Source organism: Empidonax traillii, unplaced genomic scaffold (genome assembly GCF_003031625.1).
Source record: "Empidonax traillii isolate 1590-97213 ecotype Southwest subspecies unplaced genomic scaffold, ASM303162v1 scaffold998:size213616, whole genome shotgun sequence".
NCBI lineage: Eukaryota > Metazoa > Chordata > Aves > Passeriformes > Tyrannidae > Empidonax > Empidonax traillii.
In genome coordinates, this window is record NW_020956191.1 from 174,047 (window position 1) to 186,537 (window position 12,491).

Here is a 12,491-nt window from a genome sequence, read left to right on the forward strand (position 1 = left end):
TCGAGGGTGGCCTTTCCAAAACTCCCCTGGGAATTCACCGCCTCTCCCTTACTGCAAACCACTACAAACAGGGCATTTGACTTCCTAAAATACTTCTGGAAATCCCACCCTAATGTGTAACACCCAAGTTAAATGTGGCCATTAATGGTCACTCCACAGCTCTCCATTGTGCTCCCTGAATGAAGGGCTCTTTCCTCTTTTCCAGCAACCACCCCATGCATATTTATAGGGAATCGTGTTCCCCCTTAAACACTGTTGATTTTGGCTGGGGAAGTGATTCCTTAGTGTAACCTGCCCTTGTAGGTTATTTTCTCAAGGCTTTATATTGTTGCTAATTCTCTTATTCTTGTCTGTGTCTTTTGCATGGGGAAAAAAACCCAACTATGTGCATTGTTCCAGGCTTTGGGTTATCCGTGGATTGTCCAGTAAAGGATACAAGGCACAGTGTCCTCTGGGGAGTCCTCCTAGGTGGGCTGTCTGGGCCAGGCTGGGTTTGGCCTTGCTCCCAGTTACCTTTTATGATGCACTCCAGCAGCACTTGCTCCTGCATCACTTCAGTTCCACAGAGTCCTCTCGGTTTGCTCCTGGATCAAGGAGGATGGAAAGAGCTGCAGGGATGAAATGTGTTCAGGGGTCATTTAAAGACAAGCAGAGATGTTGGGGAGTAAGGTGGGTGCACATGGGGTGCTGACCGGACCTTGGGCAGATTTTTTTCTGGGTTCTCCCCTGGGAGAAGCGAGTCTGTGAGAAAGCCAGGAAGTGAATCCACTTCCCCAAGCCTCAGGGCTGAGATGGTTCTGGGAACAGGCAGGTTTATTCCAGCCACTGTGTCCCAAAGGCTGCTTTTAGATTTTGGTGGTCCCGTTGTCTTCCCGTTTTCCCAGAATCCAGAGGACAGCTCTAGAGAACTGCACAGCAGCACGGATTCCACCCTGCTTCCTTCAGCGGCTGGAAATTCTGAACGTTGTTAATTTAGAAGAAAAAAAGTAGTAAAATTAATAGCATTCCAAGATTGCAGACTGTGCTTTCCTGGATTGCTCCATCAACGTGTTTTGTGGAAAAAAAAAAAAAAAAAATTTCCACTACATAGTTCTTTCTTGAAAATCCACCAACAGCCTTTTCTCCAGGGGAGTGTTGAAGAGTACGTGCTCCGAGCACCTGCCTGGGGGGAAGGAAACGCTTGGTTGGCAGTGCAGTTTACAGGGGAGATTCACTTCAAAATGCAGTACCTGCTTCTGCCCCTCTCTCTCCCTCCATTCACTTGGAAAATTTCAAGCTCTTTTTATTGATGAAATCTGGGGGAGGGGAAAAAGAAATCTGTTGGTTACAGTAATATTCCAAGTGTTTTATACTTTGCACCCCCTTGATATTTGCTTGTGGAGCCTCTGTCTGGGTCTTCAGGCTCTGCAGTGACACGGACGTGCTGTCTCTCTTCCTCACCAGGCTGGAATGATAAGAACCGATGAGGATGAGTACTTCATTGAGCCCTTGGAAAGAGGCAAGCAGATGGAAGAGGAGAAGGGAAGGATCCACATGGTGTACCGGCGGTCAGCAGTAGCGCAGCATCCCCCCGACACGCTCCCCGATGTCCACACAGAAGGTACAGTACCCTGGGGGGCTTCTTTGCAGGTCTGTCTCGAGTGACTCCAGCTTATGGAAGCTTTGGAAAGAGGCCACACAACTCCTGTTTAAAGTTTGGGTCCTGTTTGTCTCTGAGTGACAGCGAAACTGTGCCAATTTACTGTTTCCTTCCTTCTGCTGGTGGCAGTTCAGGCGGTCTGAAGGCACTTGTGTGGGTCGGATATATTTTGTCACATCCAAGGGTTTCCCTCTGCCTTGAAGATAATGTGGTTGGTCCATCTGAGAGTAATTATCGTGTCTGAGAATAATTATCGTGTAGTTTAATCCATTTGCTTGTATGTTTTCTTTAATTTTGCACAAACCCTTACAAGCCAAGGCATTGCATAGTGGGGGCCGAGGGTTTTGAGCCTCTGGGCTGAGGATGAAAGAGCAGCTCCGCTCCCTGTCAGTGCTCTGCCTGTTTTTCAGCATCTCTCAGCTTCTCAAATTCCTGTTCATGTGTTGTGTTTGCATGTTGATGGACCTCGAAAGGCTTTGGGAAATAAAAGAACAATAACATGCAGCACACAGAACTAGAGCTACTTTGCTTTTGGTGCCCCAACAAGATTCCAGTTTAGCTCGTGCATCTGGGGGGGGTTAGCACAGAGAAGAGGAGATTCAGGGGAGACCTCAGAAAGGAAGTCAAAACTCCCTGAATGGACATTGGAGCCAGGTAGGATTCAGTCTCTTCTCCCAGGTAGCAAGTGACAGGTATAGAGGAAACGGCCTCAAGTTGTGTCAGGGGAGGTTTGGATTGGATATGAGGTAAAATTTCTTCATGGAAAGGGTGGTCAGGCATCAGGCTGCCCAGAGCAGTGGTGGAGTCACTGTCCCTGGAGGGATTTAAAAGTCATGAAGATGTGGTATTTGGGGACATGGGTTAGTGGTGGCCTTGCCATTGCTGGGGGAACGGTTGGACTCAGTGAGGTTGGAGGGCTTTTCCAACCCAGACGATTCTATGACGGGTTCTAGCAAGCTGCCCAAGCCTGTGGAGCCTGAGGAAATGTTTGCAGTGATGGAGTTATCAGTGGCATATCGATGCCATGAACATCTTCCTCCGTCTTCTGTGACTCCGCTCCCACCCCCGTGCCTGGGCCAGAGGCAGCGACGCAGAGAACGGTCTGCTGGTGGTTTGGGAGTTCAGCCAGCATAGACAAAAATCCAAGTTCTCAGCAACAGATGACAGATGACTCAACAAAACAGTCATTAAGATAAAAAAGTACTTTAAGTCGTGGTAGTAAGTGAAGTGTTTCCAAAAGCTGGGAAATGCTGTGTGAAAGCCTTTCCTCCACGGTGACACGGGACACGCTGTGGCCTGTTCTCCCTACAGAAAGCCACTTTCCTAAGAGGAAAGCTTCCAGCTCTGTGGAAGAGCTTCAGTCTGACAGGACATCTGGAATTCCTGCAGGATTTTATAGCATTTGGGAATTGGTTGGACATTGTTCCAACAGTCAGACAGAATGTGCGTAGGAGTTTTAAGTGGAAAAGCTGCCATCCTGAGAGCAAGGTTTTAGCAGTGACCACAGTGCAAGGGACATTAATTGGTTCATATACTGTGTTCTCATGGAAGTAAGCACACTTAGGATCTCTCCTTGTGTCTTTCTTTATGGCTGTTCTTTGTGGTGAAGTTTCAGGGAGCTTTCTTAGCTGGGAACCAGAGATCTGGGGTTCTGGGGAAGATACTGGGATACCTTGAGCTACTGGATCGTGTGGGTTCAACCTTCACCCCAGAGCAGCACCCTGTGCTGATTCTTACCTATGGTATCCCTGGCTCTGGAGCGCCTGTTTAGGGAATGACAGCAGCATATTGCATGTATTGGTTTCATCATTTGCTTTGTGTAGAGATTGGTTTCTTTAGAAGAGCCTTACATGAGACACTCCAGAAATCAGACTGGAAATCCTACCCCGTTCTTGTGGGGAATTGTTCTGTGTGTGTGTGCACACCCAACTCATGCTCCTTGAAGAACCCCTTCATTAATTATTGCTTTTTTGTACCTCACTCTTTTCAATCATTCTGGTGGGAATAGAATCTCCTGCATATAAATGGCCCTGACTACTTGGGGGTTGTTTTGATGATACCAGGGAAAAATGGATAGTTTTATATCTTTAATGCTTATAAAATGCCTCTGCTCTCAGTCTGTGATATCAGGGAAATGATGATAATTTTCCATATTTTGACAGCCTGGTGGCAGGATTGACTATTTGTATGTCATGGGTAATCTGTCTGTAATTCAAAGGATCTCATTTGACTGCATTCCTTGGAATCTGCTCTCTCTTCTGCCAGGTGTGGCAGTGCAGGGAAGCACTTGACCACTAAATGTTAAAATCATTTTTAAAACCCCAAGTGCTGCTTGGTGCCTGTGATCTCCATCGCACGGGGTGAGTCTGTTTGCTGCTTTGAAGTGCTGAGCTCAGGTTGGTTCCTCTGGACAGGGGAAGCTCTTCCTCTTCTGCGGGATGGATGCCAAGGCCTCCCCTGGGAAATCCCAGCTATTGAAAAAACTCAGAAATGTGGTAGGATGAGACACTGGACATTTGTTTTTAAACATCTGGCATGAGCATGTGGTTAGGTCTGGTCTGGGAATGCTATCACAGAGCAGGACAATGCCTAGAGTTCTCCATGGGTGTAAATACACCCGACAGTCTCCTGACAGCTTTTCCATGTCAGATTGCCCTGGGATGACATTCGTAAGCTCGACTTCCCCAGTCATTTAAGTCTTGATCCTGAAGACACCGAACATCTGTGCTTCTCATTTGAGTGGGGTACTGAAGGTAATCATGGTCAGTGTTCATGTTGTGAGTGTTATTCCCAAATAATGGCTGTTATATCAAAAAATAGTTATTCTTAAAGGCAAAAAGAAATGAAGATCAAAGACTCGGTGTCTGAGAGACAGAGAGCAAGCGAGCTATGCAGACAGGAAAAACATATAACAATGTGTGAGGCTGTCGTGTTAAAACAGTATTGAAATAAATCTTTAGGACTTTCTCACCAAACAGCTTTTCATTTAGGAATGGAAAGAAATTCTCTCAGGACAAGCCTGATTTTGGGAGGGTTTGAAAGTACAACAATGATATCATTCTGTCTGGGCGGGATGAAAAGAAGCTGCTCTTTGTTAATACGCTCAGAAACATCACCGAGATGTGTGATCATTAACCTTATTCCTGGAAAGCATCCGAGAAACAACAGAAACAGGCAAAGGACCGTGGAATTTACAATCAAATTTGCACCCAGGAGGTCTTCTGTGCAAGTTCTACCGAGTCAGGCTCAGGAGTGGGGTAAAATAAAACCCAAATTGTATTTCAGAAACATAAAAGCTCGGTCCAAGTCCTCTGGAGTTGGTGGGAAGACTCAGGTTGACGTCAGTGGGATGACAAGGCGGGGTTTGGATCATATTCTGCTCGAGCTGATCCCTGAGAATTTGGTTTATCTTTCCTCCTGTTCATTCTTTTGTGGTTTTTTCCATGCACTTTCTTTTCCTGGGGTAGAATGCTGACAACCAACCTTGAGTATGGAGGTTACCCGGTGTTGTAATGTACTCACAGCTTCCCTATTTCATCCTCCTCTTCATATCACAGTATTTTTTTAACGACAACCTAGTCACCCAGAGAGCACTTGAGATGAAAGTATTTTTGTAATTACTAACTAACAGTGGGAAACAAGGAACAGGAGCCTTTATCTCCCAGCTTCCTTTCAGAACTTTCATTTTCCCCAAAGAACCAAAGTGCTTGTGTGTCTGATGGGGTTGCCATGGCACTGGCTTCGAGTGTCTTTGTCCCAGGTGGGAAACATGTAGGAGGAAGAAATGATTTGGGAATTGCTCCTGGTTGCCTGGGAATGAAACCCTGGAATAGAAGGTAGAAGAATGGGAAGACTATTGGCTGCTTGGGAGACCTCCCTCGGCACTTCCCCAGGCCCCTTAGTGGTTCTCAGGGATGCTGTCGTGCCGGAGGGTGTCTGAGCTCTTTCTCAGATGAATTTCTCATGACCTGTGTTCTGGTGGAGGATATTTTAGATACTGCCCAGCCCACCACATGAGCCTGTGCAATCAAGGATAGTGGGAAAGATGGAAATGATTTCTGTGGAGACCGAGCACACCACATTGTGTAACATCCTCTGTTCAGTTGGGGCATTCTTGGATCATCACAGAGTCACAGACTTGTTTGGGTTGAAAGGGACCTCAAAGTTTGTCTTGTTTCTCCCCCTGCCATGAGCAGGGACACCTTCCACTGTTCCAGGTTGTTCCAAGCCCCATCCAACCTGCCCTTGGACACTTCCAGGGATGGGGCAGCCACAGCTTCTCTGGGCAAACCTGTGCCAGGGCCTCCCCACCCTCACAAGAAAAAATTCCTTCCCAATACCTAATGAAAAGTCTCTCTCCAGCACTCTTGTAGGCCCTTCAGGAAAGGCCCTTCAGATAACTTCCGTTGATGGCAGTTACCTGGGTTATCTAAAGACATCCTGCCTCTTATCCCGAGCTGCTGGTGCTTTTTTCTTTTAATTTAGCCTTAAAACTTCATTAGATTCTCTCAAGTTCTTGATTGAATATTGGTTTGTGGGATGGTTTTTTTAATTCTTTTTTTCAGGTAACAGTTTGCTTAATCAAGGGAAAGGGAGTCAGCAGAATAGAACAGGAACAGCACAGCACGGTACAAAGGAAAAGGAGCTTTGGAGATGGATGTATTCAGGAGGGAAAAGCAAACTCAGACTTCATAGCTGAGGAAAAGCTTGTAATTTTTTCTTTTTTTTTTCTTTTTTTTTTTTTTTTAAGAAAGAAAGAAATCTGAGCAGGAGTGGATCAAAAGTGTGAAGTGAGTGATGTGCTGTGTCTGTGTCGGGCAGGTTACGCTTACGGCCCGACGATGGCAGTGGGGACATCCATCTGCTGAAGTCGTCTTCTCTTCTTGGCAATAACAAGGGAAAATAATTCTTAAATAAAACCGAGGATAAAGGCTTCGTTCCAGCCACAGGCACCCAATGCCAGAGTAGTAAAACACACAGAAAAATCTGTGTGAAGGGAAAATTGAAAAACTGGAGACAGGTCAGTACATGCAGCTTGAGGCCATGCCAGGGCTCGTACGGTTTTCCAGTGAAAACTCCCTGTGCCCCCAAAATGCATAGGAAGAAGAAAACTTTGAAGAACAGTGGTGATAATGGACAGCAGAGGTTCTTAAATACTGTGTAAGGTGCAGTTCCCTCATGAAGAAGCCTGTTTGGTTTATAGATGATGTTCTTGGAGAGGTGAAGACATGCCAAGGAGAGGGTTACCTTTTGGGTGATCTATGTGGGACTGAGGTGCCTGCCTTGGGTGAGAACTGACTCATTTCTACTGCTGAGTTGGATTAGAAAGATGCACCTGAGGTGGCTAAAAGTGCTCTGAATTTGGCCAAGGGACCAGGGTGGTGTAAAATGGGATATGTACTGGGATGTATGTACCAGAACATCCCTGTCTGGGAACATGGGAATGGGAAGCAGAAGAGACTGCCTTATCAGGGTGAGTTTGTGTGAATTAAAGGTCAGGAACTGAAGGAAGTGAATCCTCCCACAGCTTGCGGGGGCTGAGGCTTGTTTATGTGTTTTACATGCACATCATACGAACTTAGGAGCGCAGTGACAGCACTGAGAGACTCTTCCACGGAAAGGGAAGAGCCTTGTCTAATCAGGCTGTGCTACAGTTGGCTTTTAAATCTGTGTCTTTGATGGGAAAATGAATTCAAATGTAACAGTTTGTGCCCTAACATAAAATAGTTCTGTACTCTATGGCTCTTGCTGGACTTTCTAGCCCTGAATTTACTACAGTTCTGGCATCTTTCCCCACTGAGAGATACCTGGGTTTTAACGGGGTCAGTGCTCAGTGTATTTTTAGAAAGATTTTAGGAACAGGTAAGGATCCAAACCACAGGCACTTTAATTCAGTTGTATCTTAGAAAATACCTAGATGAATTGCAGGCATTCCTGATTTATGACAGAAAAGGAAGATGGATCTTGTGTGCTTTGAATGAGCCGTTTGGATGCTGTGCTTCTCCTTTTGGTGGGGTCCTGTGCAGAAACTCCTGCTGTACCACATGTATTGCTCACTGCATCCTCCATAACATGATGTAAATGAGAAGTGAACCTCTCTGGCTTGTCGTAGGTGGGATGACCCAGAACTGGGCAGCTGGAGCTGTCAGGAATGCGGATGGAAATGACTAATGTGAGAACATCCTCCTCGTAGTTCACGTTGCTCCCCATGGACCGAGTTTCTTCAGACCCATTTCTGGGTTACACAAGTGCATAAATCTTTCCAAAACGCAGTAGTAAAACACCACAGAGTAACAGCATGACCCAGCTGTTGTTTGCTAAGAAAACAGGGGTTTTTTTTTGCTAGAATGCCTTGCCTAATCATTCTTTGGGGTATTCCAAAAACATGGGACAGGATCGGCAAGATAATTTGAGTTCTCAGGGTTATTAAAAGTCACCCAAGGCTGAGCTTGCAGTTTGAGTTGGAACAGAGGGAATTGGAGTCTCAGGGAAAGCTGGCTTCTCCTGCAGGGTGACAGGGAGAGGATGACCTGTGGGAAATCTGGGTTGGATTCCAGCAAATACCGTGTGGTTTGGGAAGAGAAGCCAGGGAGGGATGAAGAGCTTTGCTGGCTCATACCGTCGGAGTAGCCGAGGGAAGCGTTCCGTTGGTGCATCTTCCTCTGCAGCACGACTGGCAGGGCCTGCTTTGAAACATTCCCTGGAAAAGTGTGAGGACATACCTGTAGGGGGGATGCCAGTAAGGGCTTGGGTGTGTCTCTCTGGTGTCTGCTTTGGTGAATTAACTCTCCAGCCAGATAACAAGCAGGCTGCTGCCTCCCACAGTCAGTGACACCTGCAAGGAACAGGTTTGCCCTTGCTCTTGCTCGGGCAAGGGGCACTGTCCATTGGGTGGCAAGGAACCCCCAAGTCCTGCCTGACAGTGGACATGGACAGCTGGATGACGCTGGGCTGAGGCGTTATCCTCCAGGGAGGACAAGGAATGATGGGGGGTGAGAACATGGGAAATCATTAGCAAGGGCTCTTTTCCTAGGAAGTGAATACACATTGTAGTCATAATACAACATTTGGGTCACAGAGTTTGAGGAACGGTTTGTTTGCCAAATAATTGTGTTCTGTAATCCTACAGACATCAAATAATAAATCGGCACCACCTGGTTATTGCAAATTAAAGTTAAAACTTCTAAATACGCTGATCATCTTGTGCAGAATCCTAATAATAACAAATTTTCAGTCTCTCCCGGAAATGGTAACAGGTGATAAAAGGCCATCCTAGGAACTTTGTGCTTCCTTAATGGAGAGCTCTGCTCTGCCGTTCCAGTTCTCTTCACTAATAGTTCCAGGGAACATAAAGTCACAATTTCCAGGAGAAACAGCAGTTGTGCTTTTCTCTGCTCGACAGTAAATGTGTCAGAGGTATTAAGGTAAGAGGCAGCAGTAGCTCTCTTAGCAGTGCACAGAAGTGGCAGTCAGTGATGGGGCTGTGGCTGGGCCCTGCCCTCCAGCAGCTCATTCAGCCTCTGGGCCTCGAGGCTCTGGGAGTGTGTCCTCCCTTTGGTGGCACAGGTAATGTTGGCATCGTGTACCCATTTGCACTTAGGGTTGGGACTCCCTAACTGTGTCCAGCTACCGAGTAGTGCCTTGTGCTTCTTCCATTTCTATGTGGAGATTTTCATTTGGCTTTGAGGAGCTGTGATTTGATGATAAAGATTCTCTGTGGGAGTTTTTTCACTTACTTGGGCAGAAAGGAAGCTCAGGGCCAGCTCATGGTGAAAATGAGTTCTGATCTTCCGTGTTTCTACACAACACTGGATAAATATCTCAAACTTAAACGGGAAATCATCTTGTTGAACATGGAAAATTCAGCTGGTATGTCTAGACTGAGAGCAGTTCCAAGTATATGTCTTGCTTTCATTTCATCTGTGGCAAAAGCTGTTCTGAAAATCCCTGAGAAATTTCTTGGAGTGAAAGGGTCACTCATCATACTCTGTGGCCTATGACGAACACATAACTGATATCATCACAGATGATATAACTCATTTCTGCAAAAGCCCTGGATTCCTTACATCTGTGATAGCAACAGATAACCAGTTCACAAAGTCATTTATTTCCCAATGTATTTAATTTTAGAATTCTCAGTTTTAACCAACAGGCAGGGAGTACCCAGGGACTGTACAATTCATTCTCCTAACTGTTCTAAATAGCTTGTCCTGAACAGTCCTTGGAACTGCACTTCCATATCCCTGGGTTCTGCTCAGGTTCTTCCACAGCCAACTCCATGTTCTTTTTATCCCTCATCACAAGTGAATTTTCAAACAGTTGCATTTGGGGCTGTGCTTTGGTATTTTAATGGTATTTCTCAATTTGCTTTCACGAGGTTGATTCCTGATTTATTTCAAGCTCTCTTTCTTAATCAGTTTGCAGAGTTTTCCCTGCCAAGAATAAGTAACAATATATTTTCATTACTTCCAGCACTTCAAAGCTTCCAAGTTTCTGGTGCCGAAAACATTTACTACTAGAAGTAAAAAGCAGTCTTCCTTTAGTTAACAGTTCTCTTTAAGAGGGAACACAGGGAGAGATAAATCAGTGAGAAGGATCTGGTCTTTGAGGGCTCATGCAGCACTGAGCCATGTTTTGGGGGCTCGTTAGACCCTGGCTCAGTTGGAGGAAGGCTGATGAAGTTCTGACCTTCTCAGATCTGCTTCGTTTGCTCTTTTGTCAAACATGCTCTTTATTTTTGCTGGCGAGACAGACTCATCATTCATATTTATTTTTTTACATCTGAAGTTTGTCAGGCTGCTTGGAAAAATAGGACAATGAAAGCCATCTGGGCATCCCATCCACTTCCATTTGGAAACATCTGCATCATTATTAGGAACATCTCACCAGCACTGCAGCGAGCAGATGTTTACTCTTTCCATCTCCAGGCTCACTTAGAACTGCTGATAGTGAAAGACATTTGATAGGCATTAAACCCCAAATGCCTGTTTCTTGATCAGGCCCTTTAATACCACCGACTTAGGATGTTTGTTCCTGTGTAAAGAAGAAACTCGTGGCATTTGTGGGAGGAAGCGATAGAGACAAGCCAGCCTGTCTCCTGCAGGTTACTCCCTGCCTGAATCTGTAGGATTTAAAGCTGAGCACTTGTATCCTTGAACCTTTGCCATGCAGGTTGACTCACAGCTGTTCCTCACATGTAATGCTGCGTGGAAACCCAGAGTCCTCTCTGCCTCCAGCTGCCCTGACTCTATCTTTAAAGCCTTTAAGAAATTGGGCTTTAAATTTCTTTAAAGAGAGAGGAGTCCCTGTGTTGAACTTTAACATGCCTTTTCTGAGCCTCCCAGGTGATGACTCTGTGCACGGGTGTCCCAGCTGCCAGTAACTCCATAGAACTCCATAGTTTGCAAGCCACGTGCAAATTTACAGTGAGGGTAGTGAGGCGCTGGCACAGGTAAAAGACGGGGTTCTGGTTCTGATGCCGGGGAAACTGAGGCAGCAGCTGGCTGGCCAAAGCAGGGAAGGGCACTTTTCACCTGTGCTGCTGGACAACGAGTTTCCTCCTGTGAGTTGGACAACAGGAGCATCTGTAAAACCCTGAGGTACCTCAGACAGAATAAGATGCTTTTAGCACCTTTTGTGAAGGTTTCTTGGGGATAGTATTTTCAGCTTGAGTGGGATATTTAAAGGCACTGGAGGCTATTACCCTGAATAAAGTGGGGAAGCTGATGGCCAAGGTTTGGAAAAGGCTGCTCCGCAGTGGCAGAGCTTCAATCCACATTAAACCTCCCACATCCCAAGCAGACGCTCCATCTCACTAAGGACTTGGATGTTACTTATTTTTCAGGATTTTCAGTACAGTGACCTTGGTGCTCTGGGGGGGTTGTTCCAGCCTGAGACCCCCTTTGTGCAGATCAGCCTGGGGTTTTGGGGAACCCCTTCCCCTGTGGCTGTGGGGTCTGAGGAGAACGGCCTCGTGCATATTTCTGCCGTTATCTTGGACACTCTCATGGTCCATGGACTGTTGGGAAATAGCTTGGGTTTGGAGACGTTTGTTGCTCTTGGAATGCTGACTTACAGTGCATTCACGGAAAAAAAGCAGGCACCCAAGTTCAACAGCATTCAGTGACAGTTTATAGTTGGAGCTTTTCCTTTATATTTTTGCCAGTGGAATTTTGAAAAATGGCTGAAATTCCGTGTGGCGAGAAAGAGAGGCTTATTATCCGTGACTAATGCTTGGATGCACTTTTGAAAATTGGGATTGTTTGCTGTCCTGCCACTTCAACTCTTCGGTTGTATTGGTTGGTTCTATTGATTCCTAATTCTGGATAGCTTTTCTCCCTCCTTTCATTGTCACTCTCACATCACTTGGGAGATCCAGCTACTGCAGCCACACTATCAAATTGGGATCCAGACTTGGGATGAGCTTGCCTTTGTGTTAGTTAGGGACTGAATCCAAGCTGAAGGCTGCCTTTTGGATGACAGTTCTGCAAACCGTACTCTTCATTTATTTTAGTGCCTTGGACTGGCTCACTGCTATTTCTACAGTACTCCTGTGCTCCTGAAACAAATAATATTTGACTAAGCATTTCTTCTTTGTAAGTCTAAGTCATTAAATTTATAGATTAGTTTGAGAGGTCCTTTTATGTGTCTGAAACTAAACCCTTGGGCTGTTTTCCCTCCTTTTGAGGAGGAGGACTATCTCTTTTTGTCATATTCCTAGTCAGACCCATTGTATAATCCATGGAAAATTCCTCCTACATCTTCTCCCCTCTCAGGTTCATCTCTTTTTTTATTATTATGTGTTTTTTTCACCGTCTCTGCTAGCTTTCCACCAGACCGAAGTGCTGATTAA

At 45.8% G+C, this 12,491-nt stretch overlaps 1 protein-coding gene across 2 annotated transcripts in view; it reads left to right on the top strand.

Moving 5' to 3' along the window:
• The window catches only part of ADAMTS3 (ADAM metallopeptidase with thrombospondin type 1 motif 3), a 65,376-nt gene that overhangs the window by 26,372 nt on the left and 26,513 nt on the right, over positions 1 to 12,491 (top strand). For both annotated transcript variants that reach the window (XM_027903889.1, XM_027903888.1), the window contains exon 4: positions 1,444 to 1,600. In XM_027903889.1, the coding sequence (XP_027759690.1) occupies positions 1,444 to 1,600 (157 nt within the window). The remainder of the gene's footprint in view (positions 1 to 1,443; positions 1,601 to 12,491) is intronic.